The sequence below is a fragment of the Dioscorea cayenensis genome, chromosome 2 (assembly GCF_009730915.1).
Source record: "Dioscorea cayenensis subsp. rotundata cultivar TDr96_F1 chromosome 2, TDr96_F1_v2_PseudoChromosome.rev07_lg8_w22 25.fasta, whole genome shotgun sequence".
In the NCBI taxonomy this organism is placed as follows: Eukaryota; Viridiplantae; Streptophyta; class Magnoliopsida; order Dioscoreales; family Dioscoreaceae; genus Dioscorea; species Dioscorea cayenensis.
The window spans coordinates 18,044,854-18,070,358 of record NC_052472.1 but is presented as its reverse complement, the minus strand read 5'-3'; the positions used below and the strand labels follow the sequence as shown (position 1 = coordinate 18,070,358).

Genomic DNA, 25,505 nt, shown 5'->3' with positions numbered 1-25,505 from the left:
GAAATCAATAGTGGGTTACAAGATCTAGTCTATCAGTCCAATCTCTCTACAACTATCATATACATATATATATACCCAAAAAATTCTCATAATTACATCAAACAAGTCATACAAGAATTTTTTTGAGTCAAGTAAATTCAAGTTAAATAAAATTCGGATCACAAACTTTAACAACTTTATTTACTAAATTATTTATTTTATTTTTATTTATGCGGTGATTAAAAGTTTGTACTCTGAGTGGCGCACATTTATTTTGCAGACAACTTATGTGTATGACAACTCGATGCACATGGAATGCTTTTGGTCTAATTAACAATGTGAGAGTCCACATCCTATATATGTATATATATCCTCCTATTTCATTCTCTAGACTAGGTGGTGGTGCTACAAAAACTAGAGTTTGAGTGAAGCTTCAAAGACTTATTAAACATTAATTGACCTTCAATGTCATCTTATTGGATGCGGTGGTCTACTTAAGCCGAGTTGAGTTGGAAACAACTCGATTCAAAATTGAGTAACTAAAACTTCAACACATCTAAAATTATTTATTTGAGCTTGACTTAATTTTTATTTTAAATTAAATTAAACCAGACTCGATTTAGCTTGAAAATTAAATTAGATTAATTTAAATTTGAAAATTCGAATTTGACTCGATATAGTTTGAGACTAAAACATCTTTTATATCTTGATTTTATTATTAATACAAATTATATAATATTTTTTTAATATAATAGTATTATATATTATAAATATGTATCGAGCTAAACTATATCAAGGCCGACTTGATTCGAGCTCTGCTTGAAATTAATTTTGGGTTTGAAAACCAATATTAATTTTTTTCGGTTCTTAAACTCAAAATTTTGACTCAAATATGAGCTATGTTGCTTAAAAATAGCTTGATTGAGTAATGGGCCTCAGTTGGGTCTGTGGCCCATGTTCTCCAGCCCTATACTTTGGCCCATGTTTTCCAACACTTTATTAAGCCGAACTCCTTGTTTTAATGAATGGTTAATTATTTATATTATAAAAATACAAGATTTTTAAGTTAATTTATACATATTAAAAATAATAATAGGTTTAATAATCCATCGAATGTATTTTCCTTAATTTTTTTGGAAATACAATTTTCATTATTTGAAAGTGAAATTTGTTTTCGGGGTTTTTGTATTTCTGGATGATGTTAATTTCCATCATTGTATTTAAATTTATTATTTTTTTTCTACTATTCAAGTGACATGATCAAATAATATGTTATATTTTATCATATCATTATATATTAGTTATTATTATTATTATTATTATTATTATAATTAAAAAGTTATATGGCAAAATAATATGACCATATCATTATTTTCAATAGTTTAGACAATAATTTTATTAAAAAAATTTTTTTCTTGATTGTTAAGAGGATATAGTGTTGATGGCTTGCCCACTTTATTAATATATATATATATATATATAATGGCCAAGTAAAATATACATGTTACAAAGGCAACTATAAATTTGTATGACGTGACTATAATTTTCTAAAATTTCCCATGAAATTCACTTTTCAAAAAAATAAAAAAGAATTGCAATTAAAGTGATTACAATTAAAAACTTAAATCATCACCAAAATGTTAATAATTTAGTGGTACTTGGTCCTATATAAAAAAAATAATGAGATATTCAGAGGTCATAGATTAAGACTTGTTGAAAGAATTAATGGCAACGTGGCAACTGTCATTAGTTGTGAATGCGAGCTTCTAGCTCAAACCCTTCCTTGTTCACAATTGAGAGCGCATTGGCTAGAAAATCAATTCTGAGCCTATGCGCCTGATCTTTTGATATACTTCAAAATTAATTTTTTTTTATTTAAAAAAGATGAATAAAAACATGTCTTTTTATTATATTTAAATTAATTAATAATTATCATCCCCGCGATAACCAAATGGTAGTAAGTTTATTTTTCATGAGAAAAGTTGAAGGATCAAAATTAATATTTTTTTTACTATTGAACTAAAATATATCTTAAAGTTTCCGGAAAATAAAAGACAAATCATTTTCATATATTAAAAGCAAAAAAGTGATAACCAACTTTCCATTGCAAAGATATATTAATTGGATATTTAACTCTCTTAAAACCTCAACAATCTTTCAAAATCACTGGTTTTTCTAAAGTTAAAATATGACTTTGAGAAGCAATATACATAGTTTCTAAAAAAAATATTGCTTAGGAGCTAATTAAACAATCTTTCAACATCTAATTTGGTACAATAATTTAAAACAATCACAATAAAAACATAATTAAAAACATTAAAAATCACAAAAATCTCACCAAAATCAAAACATATAAATTACACATCATAAAGAGATACTCAAAGCTCATGAATTTGTTGAGAAGAATAATAACACTGTTCATGCATGCAACTTTGAAGTACATATATTAATTATATGTGTGTGTAGTGTGTACAACATTTGCAGGCCAAATAATAAATAATATGAATTATTTGATTGATTGAGAAAAAAGGAGAAGGAGAAGAAGAAGAAGAAGAAGTGGACAAGCACCACAAGCTCAGCAACAGCTTTTCATTTTCAAAAGGCAAGGCCACTTTTTGCTCCCCACAGCCCACAAGCACCCTACATGCTACATCCAAATCTAGCCTCTGCCTCCATCATCTGCACTTTCTCTTTGTTTTTTTTCATGGATTTTTCTGCCAGCTTTTATCATCCCAAAGCAAATCAGTTTTGGGTTTTTACAGAGTTTTATATTCTTTATGTATGTGTAAAGATAAATTTTTTTTATTAATATACTCTTGTAATTTTTTTTTTTATAATATGATTTATAATGTGAATAAGTTCTGACCTCATCTCAAATTTTCAATCATGTTTTGAAAGTGAATAGAATATTTGATTATCTTGTATGGATGTTAATGAGACTACCACACAATTGTTGCAATGGTGGGTTTATTGTAAAAATGATTTAGCTTACGAATTATTTTTATTAAAAAAATTAATTATTAAAAACATTAAAATTGAAGGAGAAAAACACTTTTATATATAATTAGATCAATTATAATTTATTAAAAATAAAAACAGTATACAAAACAGAATATGTAATATAAGAGCAAGTTATAAAACGGATATAAAAAAACGACAAGACAGCAGAAGGATGTTCACAGAAAATGGATGAAGATAAACAATATCTAACACAGAAAGCGATAACATTGGATAAGGAGGAGGTGATAGATGTCTCACATGGTTGAATTAGGATGGTCACTTTTTGAGGGAGTAGGTCCTATAGGGTGTCAAGGTTATGATTACACGAAAGTAAACTTTCTTTTTATTTAAAAAAAAAAAAACTTTTCTAGCATTTGGAGTTCCATTTATAAAAACAATTTTCTCCATTTTTTCAGTATACATATATGCAAAATATTATATTATGATGTATATAAATATTTAATCCTAGTATATAACACTGATGTGATTTGTCAATTTTGTAAAAAAATAATAATAATAAATTGAAGTTTTTAATTTTTATATTTTAAAAGAAATACATGTGATTGGATAAATAGAAGAAGGTGAGGACAAGGGCAAAAGCCAAAGAAATATGCCAAGTTGCTGCTACCTACAAAAGGCACATGAATCAATCATTTTGCTCCTAATCTTAATCACACAAAGGACCTACTTTATCATTACAAAGCTTTAAGAAAAGGGTAGTACAGTAAAATTATAAATAAAAAAAGAACCAAAATTTCCTAATAAATAATTCCAAGGGAATTCATTTTATTATTATAATTTAACATGCATCTTTGTGGAAGTTATACATGCATGCAATTCTCATTATATATATATATATATATATTTATATTTTTCTATTAGATGGTTGGAGTTGGAGATAACAACTGTATCTGACATGATGCAGGGAGAACAGATGTAGAAAATTAATTTTTATACATAATAGACAAATACCCAACCTTTACTAAAACAATGAAATTATCTTTATACCCCTATAACAATAAATAAGTAGCATATTTGTTTCTACACCCACACACACAACATAAAAACCTTCTTTTTTTAATTAAAAAAAAAGATAAAATAACCCCTTTCTTAAATCCTCACCTTATTACATTCCAAGGGCAGTTTGGTCTTTAAAAAATTTACTTAATTTTTAACTCAAAAATATATTTAAAAAAATAAAATAAAATCACTCCACCCACCCACACATAACATAAAACCCAATTTTATATTAATAGAAAGACAAAATCACCCCATCCTCACATCACATCCTCTCTCCTATACCATTCCAAGGCCAGTTTGGTCTTTTTAAAAATTTCACTTAATTTTTAAATAATATATATATATATATATATTAATTCGCAAATATTCATTACAGTTAAATAAAGAAAAATAAACAAAGATAAATGGATAAATAAATAATACCAGTAACATGTTAAAATGATATATTTGTTAAAAATAAAGGTAGTTATACATATATAAAATATATATTTTTTTAAATTATGTAAATATAATTTGTTTTTTCACAAAAGTAAAATTACCAATTTGGCATTTATTATCCATTATTACAAAGGAAAAATAAATAAAAAAATAAAAAAATAAAAAAATTTAAAACCACTTAAGTGCACTATCATATTCATATTCCCATCCTCTCTCCTCCAGTCCTCGGCATCTCTTCAGTGCACCTGCGCGCGTCACGCCCCAATAATTTTGCGCGCACGCCGGAGCTCTCTCTCTCTCTCTCTCGCGCACGTCATCGTACGCACAGCGCACACTCTCTGCGCGCATTCCTTCTCACTCACTGCCACATTCCAACAAACACCTCTCTGACATCTCTCTCTCTCGTCCCCACATGCTCTTCATTCCCTCCCTCTTCCTCTCCTCCTCTCCTCCTTCTCCATGGACGCTAGGACCATGAGGAGGAGATACGGAAGCCCGGAGAGACCCCGGCCATGGGTTGAGCCACCCTTGAAGCTCCTCCCTGGGATGAAGATCCCTGTTGTTTACTATCTCTGCCGGAATCGTCACCTTGAGCACCCGCACTTCATGGAGGTCCCTCTCTCCTCTACTGATGGCCTCTACCTTCGAGGTTAGCCAAGTTGTCTTCTTGCTTTGGTGGTTTAGGGTTTGGTTTTGATTTGGTTTTCGCTTTTTTTGTTTGTTTTGTTTTTTTGTAGATGTGATTGATAGGCTTAATGCGCTGAGGGGGAAGGGCATGGCGGGGATGTACTCGTGGTCTTGCAAGAGGTAATGGGAATGGTAGAGTTGTGGTCTGGTGGTGGTTTAGCCTCTAATGGTGATGCTTTGGTGCAGGAGCTACAAGAATGGTTTTGTGTGGCATGATCTCTTGGAGGAAGATCTCGTTGTGCCGGTGCATGGGAATGAGTATGTGCTCAAGGGTTCTGAGCTCCTTGATCGATCTCCTGGGGTGAATGATGGAGGTGGTAATACGAGGGATGCGCAGGTGGTTGAGCCTTCACCTTCGCCTCCTTCTTCATCTTCTTCACCTCCCTCTGTTGTTATCAAGGAGGCGAAATCCCCTCCATCAGAGGTAAAGCTTGGAGTTTGCAAGTCTGCTGGGGTTCAAGATGCTGCCACTCAGACAGACAATGGCGACTTTGTGTCTTTGAAGCCGAAACGATGCCCTGAGATTGAAGAGGAGGTCTCGCCGCCTCCGCCTTCAACCTCATCCTCTGGAGGGAAGACAGGGACTTTAGAGTCTCTGATTAGAGCTGAGGCGAGGATGAATGGCTTTAGGTTCTTGGACGACGATCAGGTCCTTGTCTCTGCGAGGACAAGGCTGAAGGCCACCAGTGTGTTCATGCATTTGATCACTTGTGGATCTATCTCAGTGAAAGACCAACATAACTTTGGTCTTGTGCAGAGCTATAAGCCTGGGTTTTCTCGTGCCAAGTTTGCTTCTCCTCAGCAGCTTGATTGCTTCTCAGATAATCCCAGTCTGATGGCGTTGAGGCTTGAAGACAAGGAGTATTTCAGTGGGAGCTTGGTTGAGACTAAGAGGCACACTGTGAGAGCAGGGGATGGGGTGCCGACTCTCAAGCGCTCGTCTTCCTACAATGCGGACAGGTTACTTCTATACTCTGCATTAATTACCATTGAGCTCGTTTTTTCATGTTACAATACCAACTGATTTTAACTGCTTTGATATTATTGGTGATACTGTGTGTATATGTATGAATTAGTGGAAAGCCAGACAAAGTAGCTAGTTGGTTGAAATTACTTGATAATTTGCATGAGTTTGTGAGGCAAAGCCACCCAAAGTTGAAGTTGTATTATCATTGTGTGTTCTTCACATGTATATGTATGTGTATGGTCATAACTGAAGTCAAGAAGATTTGGTGCCTGGAATTCAGAAACTAAATGTGCTTTGGATCCTTGGTTCAGTGCAGCAGAGGAAAGAGTGGGAGTTGCTTTGAACCTTGAAGACTAGTTGCAAATCAAGCCTGTTTTCTGTATTGGAGCTATTAACTTCTGCATAGTGTTTCTCATGATGATGTGTTTCTTCTAGTGGTCTAATGTTTGTGATGCTGCCAAATAATGATAATGGCTTTGTGCTTTGCTTCATTTTCTGAATGTATACGGCTTAATTAGCAATTTGAATGTATATGGCTTAATTAGCAATTTGTATGTTTCACAATTATTAATCAATATTATTAATTAGTTTTGGAAGACTTGGTCACAATGCTAATGTATTTGTTGTGAAATGGTGTTTTTGGTATTCTATATGGATGTTTACTGGACAATCCAATGCTACAATTTAAATTTGGTATGAGTGGTATTGATCTATGTCTCCTCATCAACAGTAATTCATAGATGATGTTTCCGGAGAAAACTAAGTCAATTGGAAGGCTCTGATGATGCCTTGTGCCAATCCTCTGCAGTTGACAGGCATCTGGGTTCATTTTTTTCAGTTTTGGAAATATTCTCTTTATAGTTAATAATAATGTAACTATTTTTGTGGAAGTGTGATCTAAAGAGGGATGGTTATATTAGGAAAATAACTATATCGTGAAGGTTCAGGACTTCAAGGAAGTTGAGAGAGTCGTAATCATCATTTAATTGGAGCTTTATTGCAGTATTCCATTGTACATGCCTTTTTCTTTAAGTTCACCAAAGTTCCAAATCATCATTTGCTTTTTGGACCTTATCACATTACTTGCCATCATTCAATGCTCCTGTAGCTGGTAAAGAGGAACTATGTATATCTAAAGAATTTGGAGCTTCTGGGTAGATATCTGTAGACATGCTATTTCTTTTATTCGATTTTTTATTTTAATTCATTGGTACAATTGTTAGTTCATGTCATTATGTAATTGTCGGCTGATCGGCTGTAGAAAATGCAGGACTTGCAAATCGCTGGACACAAGGAAGGAGAGAAATAAAGTGGTAGATTCATCCCGCTCAAATTGTCTCCCTAGGACAATCAAAGTTACATCAAACAAGCAGTCTAGAAATGAAACGATGAGGTCACCTATCTCGAATGCAACAGGGATGTCCTCAGCTGTGCTTGACTGTGGCAAGGCATCCCCTAATTGTTCTTCGAGAGGTGGAAGTAAAAGAATCACTGATTATGCTTCCTCACTGAAAGGATCATCATCGAGGTTTGAATCTTTCAGAGAGGACAAAGAGAAGGTGATTGTGATTGAAGAAAGTTAAGCTCACTTGCCACTCCTACAATCAATCTCTTAAAGCATGGTTTTCTATTGAATATTGTTATTTCAATTTCATTAACAATGTATGTTCCTGCAGGCTTACTTCAGGAGCTCGGGTTATAATACAATCAACAGTGCCATATGACATTAGTGAGGACAGCTCAGACTCTGCTTAAAACATGATTGTTGTTATATGGTTTGCCAGGCATCTTATCATCCTCTTTCTGGAAGGTGGTCCGTGGTTTTCAAAAGATGCAATTTCATGCTTATGCAATTTACAACTCTCTTTGACAGATTCTAGTCTTAATCTCTCTTAATGCTTTGAAAAGAACCTCACAATGCTTGCCTGGAAAAGAAGCAAAACCTTGAAACCCTTTCTAGACTTCTGGTACGGTCTCAATTTACACGGATACCTATTGATCAGGGCACTGACTAGGTCTTTTTTTTTTTAATATTTTATTCTTTTGAAATATCAGAAGTTACTGTATGTTTTACCATAGATTAACCTTGAAGAGTTGCATATACTGTAACTTTTATTTCTCTAGTACCTAACCATCACATTGAATTCCAGAAGCACTTCCGAAACTTCCTCAATGTAACTGGGCCATTACTTGCTTCTTTTAGTGTAAAGTCAGCTGTGATTTTCATATGAAACTTTGATTGATCTATTTTACTTTTCAACTTTTGCTTTATATCTTATTTCAAAGGTTTAATGATTGTTCTTTATCTTTTGTTTTACATTTGCATTATGGCCTTTTCACTTTTTGTTATGTTAGAATATTTGTTCATGAAATAGTAGGTTTGCAACTGAATCTCTTGAATCTTGTGCAAGAAATTTGGGTTTTGTTAGTTTAAAATTTTTAATAAATGTGGTGCACATAGCCAGAATTTTCTTTTATCTGTCACTTGTACTGCTCAAAAATGAAGTGCATTGGATACACCAATTAATGCAGTGTTATTACGATTTTCTAGACTTAAAGTGGGAATCTGCATTTATTTACAACTAAAGGTTTCTGGATATTCTTTATTATTTATGTTTGTAACTGGACTTGGGTAAAACTGGAGAATACTCTGTTCACCTAATGTTTTGTATGATATGCAGCATGCTAACATCTCTCTTCAGAGCTATTAGGCATGATATACTGCTTTTGATGATATCTCTTTTGGCAGCTATTTTCAAATTATTAAGATATTTTCTACTCTTACCTTGGTTTCAAACAAGCTGTGCAGCATTCTTTTGAAAATTTTATACTTTTCTACCTGCAAATTCATCTGTTATCGGCTAGCTTATGCTAAAGATTATTCTTTCTAATTTGAGTAAAACTATCTCAATTGTAATTAGTTATATAGCTGCTATACTCCTTAAGGCATGGAGTTTTCTTTGTAAATAGTTCAACATGAGAGAATTCTACATTATCAACCCTGTTGGAACTTGATTCAATTTGTAAATAGTACTACATGAGATAATTCTACATTATCAACCCTCTTGAAACTTGATTTGATTTGTAAATTATCAACCCTGTTGGAACTTAATTTAATGCTGGTGTCTGGCATTTATTTGCATGTTTGTTGTATTAGTTAACAAGCTCAGGTGGCAAATGAACCAGGACAAATCAGCCAAAGACTACCCTTTCACTGAAGGCACCATATTGGCATGACAGAAAAGGTATTAATTTTGCTAATTGCTTACATTAACTGATGTTGCATAATCATGACATGATACCATGGATGTAACCCTTGATCTTAAATGTTTGATGCCTGGTTTTCCAAGTCATAATAATATTTATTATCATACTGAGAATTGAAGGCCCAACAACAACCATGACAAGTGACTGAAATTTCTATACTATGGTCCCACTAGTTATATTTCCTCTCTTCACTGGATAAGCTGGACTAAGATATAGCTCCAGGTGGGCCTGATCTTCATTTACTAAAACACTGCCAATTTACACACTTTATCATTACCTTATGATCTTGTACTGCATGCTTTGTAGCTATCCTCATTCAGACAGTTTGAAAGAAGTTATCCTTTATTATGACTTTCTTCAAAGTATTAGGCCTAATCTTCTCTATTTGCTTTTGCAGTTAGGCTTGTTATCTATTTAACAAAGGAACTTGTTTCTTCATGTTATTATACTACATATAAATCACTTTCTGAGGGCCTGAAAATTTCAATGCTATCATGTTCTGCATTGTGAATATACTACCAGATATCTTGATTTGATTCTTCATGCAAATAGATTGTAAAGTGTGAAGCTGTAGTATTGAATTTCTGCAAGTAGACTTGGTCCTAGATTGTTCAAAGTCTATGAGGGCCAAAAGTCTATGTAGGTTTTGAGAATAATGGTAAATAATGAAGTGCTAGGATTAGGAACAGTCTTATTCAGATTAGTTCAGAAGAGAAAGATGATGTGTAATAGTCCTAATTGTAGGACCCTTTATTATCTTACTGTTTGTTCTTCTTTTTCAAATTGGGACTGGTAGATGTCACTGCTTATAGGTGTCCCCCCTAGTTGAACTCTTTGCTAGTGTTTCCCAACCTAATTTATATTTACATATTAGAATATGTCTTCTTTATCTGTCTTTATAGAGATAGAGATTAGAGTATCTTTATAAAAATTAGAGATATTTGATGGTAGCTGTTAGATCGGAATTTAATGGTTATCATTTGTAGGGTGATATATGTAAAATTACTGTTAGTATTGTGTTTAGATACTATTAGGCACTGTATATGAATCTACAAAGTAGATTTGAAATCTAAGGACTTTTTTAGAAAATGGGATATATATATATATATTAATATTATATAAATGGCTTATGTTGTCGTTACTTCATATTGTTTTTTTAATAAAAATATAATTTATTATTTAGTATTTGAGTTTAAAATAATTGAGCTTGACAATGATGTTTGTAGTATATTGGCATCGGGTCCTTTACGTACAGATCAAAATGAGATTAGCTCTTAGTTATAAGGTGAGGGTATGTGGTATATTTAAAATGTCTACTCATGCCTTTACCCTTACCCTTGATTGTGGTTTGTTCCTTTTGTTCAAAATAGAAAAAAAAAAGACTTATCATAAAATAAATAATAAAATAAATATGAATGTAAATTGATTTTCAGTCTACTCAGAACTTAGAGCATTCAAGTTTCAGACATGTTTTTTTTTTAATAATGATATGTAAATATATATAATTTCAATTAGCATGAAAAATCCATCAAAAAGACATGAATAATTTCCAATATATATATATATATATAGACAAAACAAAAGGTATTATTTCCCTTTTCTTCAAATTTTCTTACAAAAGGGAAGCAATTGTACCCCATTTCTTCAAATTGTCAAAATATGTTGGCATGCATATGTTAGATCTCATTGTTTTTGAGAAAAAATGTTACATCTCATTGTTATGCACCACATGATTTGATTTGATTGGGTTAGTCCATAGCAATAATATTTAATTTAATCTTTGAAAAAAAAAAAGAGTCAAAATTATCATCCAAAGTTGGAGACAAATACATCTCCATCACTCCTCTTTATGTTTCTCCATTTTTCCTTTAAGCATGTGCTGAGCCACTGGGCAATCCTTTTCAATCTTCCTGCCTTATTGACAAACCCTAACCCTCTTGGACTATTTTATGGTTTATTAAGTGTTTATAGACATTATTTGCTGACCCTAGAATTAATTATACAAAAAAAAATAGAGCTAATTACAAGCAAGGAATTATCAAATAAAATCATGTCGGAAATATCTCCGTAATGGATGTGAACTCAATCGGAAAAAAAATATAAATTAATATACGGAGATTTTTATCCAGAAATAGGAATCTCATAGTTTTTTATTTGATATGTATCTCTTAAAAATTTATATATATACACATATATGGCTATGAACGTTTGTAAAAAACAAAAAAGGAAGAGAAAAGATTGATGAAAGAGAGACAGACAAAGTTAACATGATCTAGAATCCAACGATTTCAAATTCATCACGCCATAATATTGTTCATTACTATTCATCATACTTGCATAGTTTTATCTCATGAATGTAATCGTTCGATATCAAATGAACGGTGATGACTCAATGTTCATAGATTTGATTATCTACGATTTTGGGTAGAGAACTCGTCCTATTGGTATATATATTAGGAGGAACATTACAAAAGCATATGTTGTAATTTTGGGTTTTTGCAAGGGCATTTATGTAAAAAGTAACCCCGCCAAAGTAACTTAAATTAGTATTAGAAAAAGATTAATTGCCAACTAACATGTTTGATGGGACTAAAAACTAAAATTTGGCTGAACCAAACTCGTGTTTTAAAGCAAGTTGTACCTTTTTTTTTGTATTATTATATCAAAATGATATTAATTTTAGACTTACAATAAAATGCCAAAATAATTAAATAATTAAATAGTAGGACAATTTCCTTTGTTTTTTTTTATTTTTTCTATCACTGTTTGTTTGTACTATGTTTTTCTAGTTTTTTCAATAAATCTATAGTTTATTTAATTTATAAATAAATAAAATAAAATAAATAGTAGGACAGTTATTGGGATTTAATCTCTATTTTGACTAACATATGACAATAATTAAAAAAAAACTTTTATTTGAGTTTTAATTCCACATTGATCTTGTATTTGAAATAAATTTCATCCGAGAATAATGGTCACAAACTAATAATTAAATAAATAGTTTATTTATTTATTTATTAAAAAAATGAGTTTGAACTAAAATTCTATTTGGGAATAGTAAATGTCACTTTTAGTAACTGTATCTTGTCAATCAAAATCAAGCTTATGTAATCTTATTAGAGAAAATAAGAGAGTCATAATTGAGTCAAAATTATCATCCGAGGATAAAGACACTAAATCACATCAGTCCTAATTTTTCACCAAATTTTCACTTTAATCATGTAATCAATTTTCCTTCCTCCATGACAAGGAAAAATGGATGGATTGTGGACATAAGTTTTTTTCTCTTCCTGTTTTCATTTATTTGTCCTTCTATTAATATTGGCTCATGTAATAATTTGATAAGCTTCATCCCCCCTTTCAATATTTCAACACACTTAATCATTTGAAATTCTAGACAAATTATAATGTCATGATCTTTATTTTTTATTTTTATAATCTTGCTCTTATCTACTCTTGCTAGCTTACAAGTAATTTGTGACCTATTTTTAATTTTTATTTTTTCTGAAGATATGTGGTGGCAGCAAAGACTTGATCTCAAAGTCTTCTAATGATCTGGTTGGGGGTGTAGATTTCTATTGCATGATATGAAGCCGTTTAGAGCATTTATGTCATTTGATATCATTTTAAAAACAGTAGAATCATTACGATTTAGATTGAATTTAGATCAATCCGGCTTCTAATCTGTTTAGGGTCTATTTAAACATATTTTACGGTTTTATTATAATGAAGTAACTTTGGCAAACAGAGCTGCTACCACTAAAATTATCTTTTCTTTCACTCATATTTTTTTTAATTTTGAGTTTTCTACGTAAATTTGTGTGTTTTTGAATTTTTTATCTTATTATTACTTAAATATGTCTTTCAAACTAGTTAATTATGAATCGAATACTAGATATAGAAAAAAAAAAAATTAAAACACTAGATAACTTAAAAAAAATAGTGGTAAATAAATTATAATAAATTGTTTAATTCATTTAAGAATTCATATGCATGTGGTGTATAGTTATTTTAATTTATTTTCTAACACAAATTATATTATACTCCAAAAAAAATTTGCAAATTTCTCTAAATACATAATCTTTTATGAACTATACATCCAATGACAAGAAAGATTCTCAATAAGAGAATTGAATTGAATTACTAACTTAACATTGGATTCAATCTTGTACCCTTTTCCTTTTCAATCACAATCCCTAAACAAAAAGTGCCACTTTTAAAGTTGGAATGATGGGAATCATGAAATTAAAAAAAGGAAAACGAAAAAGAAAAACCCTAATTATCTTTAGGTTATCTTGGCCAATGATAACTTCTCCCATCCGTCATACATAGAAGAAGTTCAAAATGGAAAAACAAATGAAAGGTGGGGAACACAAAGAGGAACCCTAATGGTACCCTAAAGCCTATACTTGCCCTCCATCATTGTGCATGATACTCAACTTGACACTCCTCTTCCAACAACTTCAAATTGAAGGTACAATTATATTTTTGAAATTTTTTTACTTATATATATATATATATAGATAAGTCACGCTGGAGAGTTAATCTATTAGCACATATGTGCTCTCACCCTAAGCTAAAGTTCAAATCTGACTCCTCAATAGATTTTTTATCAAATTTATATATCATTATAGAAAATTATATATATATATATATATAAATTAGAGAGTACTGTTGTGTTGGTGTGGGGTGTTGTTTATTATAGAACATATTTGCTATTTTAATTTTAGCTTTTTGGTCTAGAAGTTTCATTGAGGTCCTGATTTGATTAATAAAAATTGGAATGGCATGTAAAACATTTTTTATGACACTTCACACAAACACATAAATAAAATTATTATTTTTTAATAATACCAAACTCAGATGTAGGTGTGGTAAAATAGGCATTGACATGATTATATGACATGACATGACATGGTTTAAAGCATGTATGGGTTTAATATAAATGAGTTCGAGTCGACATGATTAAAAAATATAACTAATATATTTGGGATTTAATTCAAATTTGTTGCATTGTTGGTGCATGAATTTTGTGTAAAAGCGGATTAAATGAGTTGTGTCATATTACACGATTTAATTACAGATTAAGCGGCTTAAATGGATTAAGTAAGTCAATCCGTATTACATGCTTCATATATGGATCGAATTACCACCCCTACTCAAATCATTGGGGGTTATTTTTTTTATTTTTTTTTTAAATTGAGTGACTACGTGGTGCAATGTTACTCATGAAAACACAAGCATGAGCTAATTAAAGATGTGTGAATCAAGACATTACAAGAGCTAGTGTTTAGTGCAGTGAGTGATGGGTCCATGTTTGATACTTCGGCCACCTTCCTGCCAGACCATTTGGATGTTCTCTAATTGAAAAAGAAAATAAATAAAATAAAAGTGAAAACGCGTTTGGATTTGATGTAAATTGAAAATAATCTTTTTAAAATAAGTCGATATATCTTGGTTTTAATTTATAAAAAAACATATAAATTTTATATTTTATAAGGGGATATATGCAAATTTTAATCAACCGTGAGCATCTTGTTAAGTCTCAAATGAACTTTTTATTTGCCCAAATCAACCGGCATGGGTTTTATCAGTCCTTTTCAATAATTAGAAATTTAAATATATTATTATTTATGTTATTTTATAATACCAATATATTTTTGTTAAAAATTTATATTATTCAAATTAATCAAAGGGTTAAAAAGAAATTGATGTCTGAAAACAATAAATGCTCACAGGAATTGATTTTCCAATCCATGCACCTTCATCCACAGGTTTGAACAATAAATCTGTATCCACAACCGTGAATTACACTCTAGTGAGACTCAAATTTAAGGTCTTTTAAATATTTCACTCTATTTATCACAATAAGACCAATATCACTGGACTCTGAGTTATTTAATGAAATGTGATTAATCAAGCTAGAAACGAAAATGGAACTAATTCTTTAACACATCTATATCTTCACTCAGTGAGCCGAAATTTAAACTCATCTTCTCCGACACTCACATATTGGCATTGTATTGTATCCATAGAGATGAATGTTAATTAGGTGCAATTAGTTTTTTTATAAGTTTTTTTTTATATATAAACCTAGTAAAAATCAGGTTTGGCTATTAAGTTACTTTTGAATGGATGAGAATGCATCTACACTGCAAATATTATACCATTGTGAACTATTGTGAATATTGTGTATCTCATTTTTTTTACTATTATACCTCCTATTTTTCACTGTATTAAATAAAAATTATTTACAGATAAATATTAGTAATCGCACATATACCGAAACAAAATAACGGTATGAAACTCTTGCAAGCTCTCTGGCTTTTGATTGCACTGCCTTCCGTACTCATCTCTCATTCTCAGAATAACATCATCCCAACACAAGAGTAAAAGAAAGAGGAGAATAATAAGAGAGTAAAAAATAAAAAATAAAAAAAAAGAGATTTTTATTAGAGATGGAAGAAAAATACAAGATAATTTTGATTAGAGAAGGAAAGAAGAAGGTTCTTTTTTATGGTATTTCTTCCTCCCACTTCCATTGCTCTCCGGAGAAGACAAGCTTATAGAAACCGGAGGGATCTCAAAGCTCTGAAGAGCTGGTGGAGGATGCCTCCACTGCGGCAAAGGTCCGGCGAGAAGCAGTGTTTGAAGAAGAGGTCCTGCCCTAACCACCGCTTCAAGTAACCTCCCTTTCTCCGGCAATCCTCGTTTCTCCGCCGCCGCTTCAAGTTCCGCTTCAGCAGCCATCGTAGTACTCAACGGCGGTGGAGGTGATGCGCCGCTGCCAACGTTGTTACTACCTTCGTCTTCATCATCGAGATCGGGATCGGGATCGGGATCAGGTCGGCTGGTGCTGGCATCGTCATCGCCAGTGGGGTAGGGGTTGGTGTTGGGGATTGTTGAGGAGGAGAAGAAGGAGGGATCGAGCTTCGTCGCGCTCGCGAGTGGTGGTGTTGAGGAGAGAGGAGAGGTGAAGGGTTTGGGATTCGAGTCGCCGGAGTTGGTCTTGTGCGGCGGCGCGGGTTGATTCAAGCTCCATCGTTGCACGAACCAAAGCTCGCTTTAGATCTTCGGATTCCTCTGCATCCTCTTGCTGATGTTGATGATGATGCTGTGAACCAATTTATTATTTATTATTATTACTATTTTTTTTTTAAAAAAAAATAATTATTATTTTTTAAATAATTTCATTAGATTGAGATAAAATAAAAAAAAAATGAAATATTAATATATAAATTACCTGAGAATGGAAAAGGAAGGGAGGGGGAGAGAAGGGAGAAGGGAAGGGGTAGTGATCTTCCATTTTGTTGGGGAGGGAGGAGGGTTTGGTGAGGGTTTGGGTGTGGGTTTTATAGAGTCTTTAGCATGGGGTTTTTTTTTAATGGTCAATTTTGTAACAAATGTAAAGAAATGTAATACCTACAGATCATTTATTAGGATAATCATGGTTAAATATCAAATAGTTATGTTTAGGTATATCAGCTCAAACTTTGTCGGATTGGAACTAGATAAGTATGAAAGGATAGATATTGAAAGGCAACTAGATGCGCGTGGTGTGACTGTACCAAAGATTGATGATATATATATATGTGGGAATGTTACAAATTGTTAAATATTACATGTAACAAGCACTGCAATGTTTCACTGATCAAAATTTTGCAGTGGTAGCTCACTATTTGACCTATATTGTTGTGTGTATATTTATACAGCAGGAGATTAGCACTGCAATGTTTAACCTGATCAAAATTTACAGTTGCTCGGTATTTAACCTTGCGTCTTCGAACTGTATGGCGTAAATAGGCAAAGAACTGGACATATACATCATCATGCATGGCTCTTCTCATCTTTTGTATGAGAGAATTAGTCACTGACACTCTGCATAAGCTCAAACCACTGTTGAAAACAAGGGACATGTTAATAACAGAGGTAACCGAAACTTTGAAAGAAACACCAAAGACATATATATATAAATATATACCTGTCTTAGTAAATCAGCAAGGGTCCTGGGAAGTGCTTCAATATTCCGCAAGACGATGTAATATGGAAAGGGAAAAGAATCTAAGTATCTTTTGAATGAGAGAGTTTGCCCTTCAAATGATGCCTCCTGGAAGTAATAAAGGGGAATTTAAATATAAGAAGAAAAAAAACCAAACTTAAAAATGACTAAGGATATTTGGAAATTATACACACATTGAGATCCATGATAGATTCGTGTGGGCTGTCCAAAAGTATAAATGCAATCATCCGTCTTCTGCTCAGAAGGTCTCTGATATGGCGCTTCAAGCTCTCCTGTTGTCAATAATGATCATTAGTACAGAATTTTGGTATAAAGTACAGCGAAGCAATGCACATTCTTACAATGAAATGTAAATGTTTTATTACCTTCTCGTGGAATCGTCCATCAGCAATGATCAATATGAGTTGGTTGAGAGGGTTCTGCCCAGATGGCATCCGTGCCTTTGCCACTGCAGCATCGAGCATGTTGTTCAAATATTTCAAGAGATCAAGAACTGGTTCATCGGCTATTGTGTTGTCTTGCTTGAAGGATAAACTTGATATCATCTGCTCAGTTTTGGATGACCGTCAGCATATAGTCAATTTCTCACATCAGCTACAACATTAAATAAAGAAAATACCAGAATAAGTCTCACCTGGATTCCAGTTTCCCTACTAAAAGGACGCTCAAAATCATTCAGTAACTTGATGTTCCCCTTCTCACCAAAGCTTACAACTGCAAGTTGACCTACTTCCAGTTGTTGCATTGCTCGGCAGACTGTCACGAGAGATTCAATGGCAAAATCACCACAATTACTCTCAGACATACTGCGTGAATCATCTACTGCAACCACAATCTGATAATCACGTTTGTTAGGTCTCGTCCGTCTAAGCCATATTTTATCTTTCCGGAAATGGCTCGCAATATATGGAATAACCTGAGGATTTCAACATGCAAAGAGTCAATAAACAGAAAAATGAGATTGCATATTTTAGACAGACCAGTCAATATCTCACCTTTTTCATGTTTATTCGTTTTCCGGTTTTATAATCTCCTTGAAGTTTGCTTGCTAGAGTTGGTTCAAGGACCAGACGCAACTGCTCAGCCAATTCCAAAGATAGCTTTGTTGTGACAAGTTCATATTTTCTCCAATCCATAATAGCTTTTTGCTTCATATCATCAGCAACATCTTCAACAACAATAGCTTTGCATAACTCCTCACTGCCATTATCATCTGGAGGGAAGGAACTTCCGCTCATGTATGAGCTTTTAAATGAGACCTTGTCCTCTGACAGCTCATTTGTGTTGCCCCGCTTCTCTTCTTCCACTGAGGCATCTTCACTTGCTAAAGTAGTTTCCAACATCTGCTCACCGACTCTCTCCCTAGGAATAGAAAGTTGCCTGGTCTTAAGGTGCATTGAGTCAAAACTTTCCTTGACACCATCAATTCTATCCACATCTTCCTTCTTCCCTGACATCACCTTCATCTGCATCAGGTTTCTTGTCTTGAACATTATTTTTGGTCTGCTCAGATGTTGCAGAACCAAAGTGCTTGGGTCGTGCTCTTTTCCAACTCTGATACATACCGGTATTCATCAGCCCCTTCATCATCAGAGCCATTAAGGGCATCTGACTGAAATTCTTCCAAATCAGCTGAAATATTAACCCTTTCTTTCCACTCCTTCATGGCATCTCCAATACTTCGGAAAGGATTTGGTTGAGTTCTTTGCAGAGATGAATTGTCATCTTGAGAAGTAGGAGGTTTATCTGGATTAGATTGTAAACTTGAACCTTTATTTGAATTGGTCATGGAAAAGTCTAATTTTGGAACTTCATCTTGCCTTGAGGAATGTGACGGAGCAATGCCATGATTCAAATCAGTGCTGTTTGACCAGTGCAACTCTGGTTCCCTGGTTGAGTCTCCATGAGCATCAGCGTTTGCCTCAGCTGATTCAGCACCTTCTGTGGGATCATGAAATGGCTCAACTTTCTGAGGTTCAAGAGCTCCTCTGCTTGAATCCTCCATATTTATATCCGCACTATCAGTTTCAATCTCTCCTCCAACCTCATTATTTTCCTTCACATCACCAGTATCATCATCCATACAATCTGGAGGGCTGTGATTTTCATCTCCCTCTTTCATTTCCTCATCAGAAGCTATTGAGGATGGGTTATCTTCCTCAATCTTATCTGAACCTTGGGGTTCATCAATGTTCATATCTTCAGGATTTTGTTCTTGTTCATCAACCTGAATCCCTGTTGCATCCGTAATGGCATCTTTCTTTTCAAGCTCCATACCGTTGGCATTTTCATCATCATCAGGCAAATCAGATTTCTCATCCTTCTCATTCGACTTCTCAGACTCATTTTTATCCAACTCTTCTAATTCTCCATCCATTCTAAGAGTATCGTCTTCTTTAGCTCTAAGTTCCCTTGAGCCAGACTCCGTTTCTTTTACTGACGGACCTGATTCATACTTCTCAGTGGAAGTATCAGGATTATCATCTCCATCCTCATCCCATAACTTTTCAGCAACAACCTCATTATTCTCCCCAGTCTCTCCCATTCTAGACTCCAAGTTGATATCCTCATCACTTTCAGCCTTGTCATCTTCTGAGTCCTCACTCACACTGAATGTGTCAGCTGTGAAATCCTCATCCATTTCAATGCCTTTGTCTTTGTTACTCGATGCTTTACCGGAGTCATCCAGTCCATCCTGCTGCAGAAGTTACATTGGTGATTACAAAAAGAGAACGTTCAAAAAAGGGGCTCATCGATTACAAGCATACCTTCTCAGAACTTCCAAGGAGTTGAGCTTCATCAGTTATCTGATCACTGACATCATTAATACCTTCACCCTCCCCCATACCAGTTCCAGATGCCTCTTGTGTTCCAGCACAAGTAGTGTCTTCTGCAGACTCCTCAGAAGTACCAAATCCTTTGGAAAATAATGCAGCAAATACATGTGCAAGCACATTAGTCATCTCAGCAATCTGCAGAAAAAAACAGATAAATGATCAGCCAGCCAAAGTAAACAAATAAATAAATAGTACATCAATAGGGAAAAAATTAATGCGCATACTGTCTTATGCGCGTCCAAGAACTCATATAACATGTTCTCCACAAAATTTAGTACGAGATCCAGCACCAGAGTAACATCCTTCACTCGGGACTCTATTTCAGAAAGCACTTTTGGTTCTCTATGACCGACAGAATTTGCGAGTTTGCACTGTGAAATGAGTTTGAAAATTAACTCCACATGAAAATTCTTGAAATAATATATCAGCAACTAACTAGTGTGCACATAAAGATAGAAAACATACTGCTGCAATAACTGTTCTATTCAGAGAGTCACACAAATCTTCCAGATGTAGATCTAAGGTAATGGATTCAAATAGACCTTTCCACAAGGTTATATTCTCTAAAGATAATTTTTCATCAAAAGGATGCCTGTTGGAAAGACCATCCAACTTTCCTAGTGCATCCACTAGAAGGTTATTTGTCTCCTCAGATGTTTGAAAAAATGAAGCCTCCAACATGGCAAAGTTTTCCATGAAATGTGTATCCTCATCAACAACCATTTGACCTTTTGTCCCAAGCACAGACTGAAAATCCAGCATCATCTCCCTTCCCTATTAAATTTAAAACCAACCTTTAATTATCCTTCAAAAAATTTTAAAATATACGGTTAGTTGATAAAACAGATGGCGTGAAAAACCAAGGATGAGATGCTAGCATCCAGAATGAAATAACATTTGTCACATGAGCTCCGAACTGAGGCACTTAACAACTTCCAAAGAGCTAGATTTTCATCATTGCCAAATAATTAAAAAGATAATGAATAGAAAAGTGAATTATAGGACAATTTATGGTGCTCAAAAGGCCACAGACCATAACGAATGAAAAGGGTGACTCTTTAGGGCGCTAAAGAGGTGTATCATAGCAGTCAGTTTATGGTTGCTTTTCATTCCTTCAGCACAATGAAATGTTAAAAAGCTTAAAAACGAGAAAAGGATATGCCGGTTTCAGATTTCATGTGCTACCAGCAGAAGCTGATGAGATCAGGTTATAATGCACATATTAACTGCGATATAAAACAGTATTAATTTCTTGACCTGGACACATAAAATGTAATATAGCTGGAATGGAATATGATGCAGAACATGAGAATAATTCAATAAAGCAACTGCATTGAGGGTGAGAATAACCAGCAGAACTGTATGAATGCATGTTGGAAACAAATTTATTGGAATTGATGTTAGAAAAATTGTATTTCAAAAAACAATGTAACTCTAGCAATTCAATATGATAATTATTGGAAAAAAACCTTGCTGATCAGGCCTCCAAAACGATCAAGCAAATGTCCCATTACAGATGTCGCAATAGATTCCTGCAAGCTCAACTTCTGCACATTCTTTTCAAAAACACTGATAGTCTGAAAGTTATGTGCCACTAATTGCTCCAAATGTTGAGAAATAACAAAAGGCACACAAGCACTGTATGCAGTTACCACCTTGCTATCACCGATGAGATACATATCTAATGATTCCTGTAACAAAGCATTTTAATCATATAGGAAATGAAATGCTAAAGAGTCATCAGGTTAAACTCAAAAATAACCAATACCTTAGCTTTCTCAAAGGTTGGAATGCCACTTTCCAGAAGATCATTAACTGCATCAAGCCCAGAGGTAACAATGCCACAACCACTCAGATGACATCTTTTGGCTTTTGATAACACCAAGCACGCATCTTTTGACATCACAAGCAGGCTATCAAATAGTTGCTGCAAAAATAAGTAAAAAGATTTCCCTTATTGATTATGAATAGATGCTTTTACCAGTCTGACTTATTTGTACAGATTTCTCCAACTTACTTTCTGCTGCCACATGCATTTAAGCACAACATATTGATTTGGACTCACAGCATAACCTTCCCCAACACCTTTTGAACCAGAACTATATAAATTTTGGTTGAATAAATGTTGGTCCTCCTCATTTGAACAGCATACATCAACACCGATACAATTTAGAAGATATAACTTCCGTCTAAGATGGCCTAAGAACCTGAATACAGAATAGGTAATATATCTTTGCTCTTGTTGAATGTATAACAGGTGGTCAAGAAAAGAGACTGCTTGATTGACCTGCAAAAGAGAACAGATAAAACTTAACACCGGCAAGGAACATATCCACATCTTAGATAATTTATGCAAAATAACCAGTTCATATCACCTGTTCCAATGTGAGGTCTTTGTGGAATTTAAGGCAACTATGTTGTATTTGCTGCATCATAGCCAAATTTTTGAAATAATACCTATTTGCATCCTCCCATTTTAGAGAATCATAGTTGTTTGCAGGCTTGCCATCTATAAATTGATAGTATTCTTGCTGAAGCAGATGTAGAATTTCATATGATGGCTGCATAAATGATCTATTTTGCTGGCTTGGTTCGACTCCCACCTGTATAAGAGAAATATGATATGATGTTTATTCAAATGAGCCAACACTAATGGCACAAAATGATATGATATGTAATGAATATGATCTGAATGCCAACTGTAATAGCAAAATATAATGGGTTGACTTTCAGTTGTATAACAAACAAAAAATGTAAAAATATTTTCGAAGTGGACAGGAAAGTATGAATTGACGAATGTTTATTTCCACTAGGAATCTAAACCTTCATCGATTTTCATTAGAAACTGATTAATCATTCAGAAAACCGCACAGTAGGTACCTCAAATGTTCCAGATCTACGTCTTGATAGTCCACATCTTTCTAAATTTTTCAATAGCTCACCAAAAGCCCTTCTTTTTTTAAGACCTTTGGTTTCATGCTTCCAAAGGCAAGAAAATTCTGCTGCATCTCTACAAATATTTTTGACAGATGACCAACCTTCTAGCCATTTGCTCTTAAAATCTTGGCATGCAGATGAGGAAAAAGCAGATGGAAGGACAATATTGGCAAAGCCTGCTAAGCCAAAAAGAATTGCATTAGGCGAAGAAACTTACTTCAACAATGTGGAAAAAGATGCCGTGGATGCCATCCCATAGAATTGTAGGAAGTTGCAATTGGATTCATTGTACAGTTCCTCTGATACACTATATCTATAATTGTGTGTGTGTGTGTGTGTGTGTGTGTGTGTGTGTGTAACCAAAAATGAGAAAGGGTACCACTAGTACTCTTGGACATGCTTTGAAGGGTAACCGCAGCTTTGCTTATCCAATCACCAAGCCAAGACAAACTACATTAACATCAAATAGCATCAGATAAAAGACACTATCAAGAGTCAAAAAAGAAAGATGATGTACCAACAATAGAATAAACCCACCTTTCAGTACTTGTGGCATGCAAGAAATCCATAGGAAACTGTGCCAAATCTACATCAATATCAGCATATGTCTTCTGTTCAAGCCATGTAGTCATTTTTTCTTTCTTAAACATTACTTCTTGACTCAGGATAAGCATGACTGGCTGCTGTAAAAGGTCCTGCACCACAAGACAAATGGCATATTAAATATATTTCTCATTGAAAAACAATCACAAAAACTACAAAATACACTGAAGAAAGCTAATCAATTTTCAATTGAAAAGGATCTGCTAAGATAGTGGCCAGAACACAGTAAACATAAATACAATAAGAACCTGGAAAAAACCTTAGTTCATGAAAATGAAAGAAACCATAGAAAGAATGGGTGGATCAGTAAATTTTGTCATGACTTCTGAAATTAATATAAGAACTGCCAATAATATTAATAAAATGAAAGTCTGATAAAACCTGCCCTGGAAATGTTTTATCTAAATAGGAAATAGGAAATAAAATACACAGACAGAACCATCACAAAGAGTGGAGATTGTTTTAGGTTGACCTCACACTAAAGCAGTAAATATTACACTTATTGATTCCAATCCATTTAAAGATGTACCACATTAGATGCTGAACTAAACTTGATGAAAATGAACAAGCAAGAGAAAAGTCAATTGGAAGGGGAAAAACACCACAGAAGAAGGCCATAAGAACTAAGAACGAAACCATGAAGAGTATATACATTGTACTTCTGGATAAGTTTCCACATCTTTTGCCTTGCCCTTCTAAAATTCTCAATTGAGGACTGATGATAACTCTGTTCCCAGCGGAAAAGTTTCAAACATTCTTTCAAATCCTTCTCAATGTTCTTTTTAGCATCTTCAATGTAGCCTAACACTCTGCAAGCAAATGAATGTTAAATACAAATACAAATAACAACAATAACAACAATAATAATAGTAATAAGTTAACAACAATTACAATGATAGTAGGTAGAAAGCTTACAAAGGAAGAAATTGCACAAAGAATCCAACTGCGTTGTAGAGAACATCAAGACTTTTCTTCATTCCATGGCTATGGGAAACCAAACAATCAGGCTTTAGAACATTGTTTAAATACACCAATGATGGGCCACCATAATCCGCTCACAAATAAACAAGTAGGCAAGGAAAATGATACTAGCGTGAATACTTACTTACCATTGTGCACAATCAGATTATCTGATCGTAATAAGTTTACCTACTATATAGGAAAGAACATGAAAGCTTACAGGAGTTTCCAGATCAGAATCTTACCTTGAATAGGCTTTCAAACATATACCATGATTTATTTGCTCATGGAAGGCGACAAGAAGATGAAGACGTTTTCTGAACTCTCCAGCATTAGCAGTTTGCATGAATTCCTGCACACTGAAATGCCAACATTTTGCTAGATCAAGAACACATGCCTAAAAAACTATTAATAGTAACTACTGCCAAAAGTGGCCTTTCATACCTTTGGATTATATCAGGATTGTCATTTTCATCATCACATGATAGACTATGATGAAGAACTGAGTGCAAGGGGAACCACAGCTGCATGAAACAAGAAACTGATGTAAGTAATCTTATTCTGACCTCTAACTAAAATAATGGAACAAAAACTATGTAGAAATACCTTTCCAGCATTGATGTCATGCTGCTAGTTCAACTTCAGCAAGCAAAGCTGGCCAGGCTTCCAATTCAACCTTTTGCCATGACAGTAGAAGAGCAAACGCAGGTTGTAGTTGATCTGGCATGGACAAGATAAACTATCAAGAAGACTCAAAAACACACTTAAATGTAACTTACAAAGTAGGAGT

General features: G+C 33.7%; 2 protein-coding genes and 1 pseudogene across 4 annotated transcripts in view; 1 reads left to right on the top strand and 2 right to left on the bottom strand.

The window, feature by feature from the left end:
• Window positions 1–4,659: 4,659 nt before the first annotated feature.
• Window positions 4,660–8,362, top strand: LOC120280166 (protein UPSTREAM OF FLC-like). Of its 3 annotated transcripts, XM_039286914.1 has the most exons (5): window positions 4,660–5,086; window positions 5,175–5,244; window positions 5,311–6,084; window positions 7,362–7,670; window positions 7,768–8,362. In XM_039286914.1, exons 1-5 carry the CDS (start codon window positions 4,897–4,899, stop codon window positions 7,844–7,846), a joined length of 1,422 nt encoding a protein of 473 aa, XP_039142848.1. In that variant the 5' UTR covers window positions 4,660–4,896; the 3' UTR covers window positions 7,847–8,362. The 3 variants fall into 3 exon arrangements, with proteins under 3 accessions (XP_039142848.1, XP_039142863.1, XP_039142856.1); XM_039286929.1 differs by lacking the exons at window positions 7,362–7,670; window positions 7,768–8,362 and adding an exon at window positions 6,408–6,672; XM_039286922.1 differs by lacking the exons at window positions 7,362–7,670; window positions 7,768–8,362 and adding an exon at window positions 6,403–6,670.
• A 7,428-nt stretch (window positions 8,363–15,790) lies between these two features.
• LOC120277703 lies at window positions 15,791–16,696 on the bottom strand (annotated as a pseudogene).
• A 221-nt stretch (window positions 16,697–16,917) lies between these two features.
• The window catches only part of LOC120280749 (midasin), a 43,007-nt gene continuing 34,419 nt past the window's right edge, over window positions 16,918–25,505 (bottom strand). Inside the window, 24 exon segments of the mRNA XM_039287697.1 lie at window positions 16,918–17,254; window positions 17,340–17,465; window positions 17,552–17,650; window positions 17,744–17,923; window positions 18,013–18,294; window positions 18,374–18,838; window positions 18,840–18,902; window positions 18,904–20,076; window positions 20,147–20,350; window positions 20,440–20,586; window positions 20,681–20,989; window positions 21,685–21,906; window positions 21,984–22,142; window positions 22,233–22,502; window positions 22,591–22,818; window positions 23,096–23,328; window positions 23,532–23,602; window positions 23,690–23,847; window positions 24,408–24,564; window positions 24,671–24,739; window positions 24,961–25,074; window positions 25,160–25,239; window positions 25,322–25,345; window positions 25,347–25,435. Coding sequence (XP_039143631.1) covers window positions 17,222–17,254; window positions 17,340–17,465; window positions 17,552–17,650; window positions 17,744–17,923; window positions 18,013–18,294; window positions 18,374–18,838; window positions 18,840–18,902; window positions 18,904–20,076; window positions 20,147–20,350; window positions 20,440–20,586; window positions 20,681–20,989; window positions 21,685–21,906; window positions 21,984–22,142; window positions 22,233–22,502; window positions 22,591–22,818; window positions 23,096–23,328; window positions 23,532–23,602; window positions 23,690–23,847; window positions 24,408–24,564; window positions 24,671–24,739; window positions 24,961–25,074; window positions 25,160–25,239; window positions 25,322–25,345; window positions 25,347–25,435 — 4,955 coding nt within the window. The 3' untranslated portion in view covers window positions 16,918–17,221.

What these genes read in the sequence shown, in the direction of transcription:
- LOC120280166 (XM_039286914.1), top strand. Translation starts at nt 4,897, where the DNA reads ATGGACGCTAGGACCATGAGGAGGAGATACGGAAGCCCGGAGAGACCC. An exon ending in TGATGGCCTCTACCTTCGAG is followed by an intron (nt 5,087 to 5,174) that starts GTTAGCCAAGTT and finishes GTTTTTTTGTAG; the next exon opens with ATGTGATTGATAGGCTTAAT. An exon ending in TACTCGTGGTCTTGCAAGAG is followed by an intron (nt 5,245 to 5,310) that starts GTAATGGGAATG and finishes GCTTTGGTGCAG; the next exon opens with GAGCTACAAGAATGGTTTTG.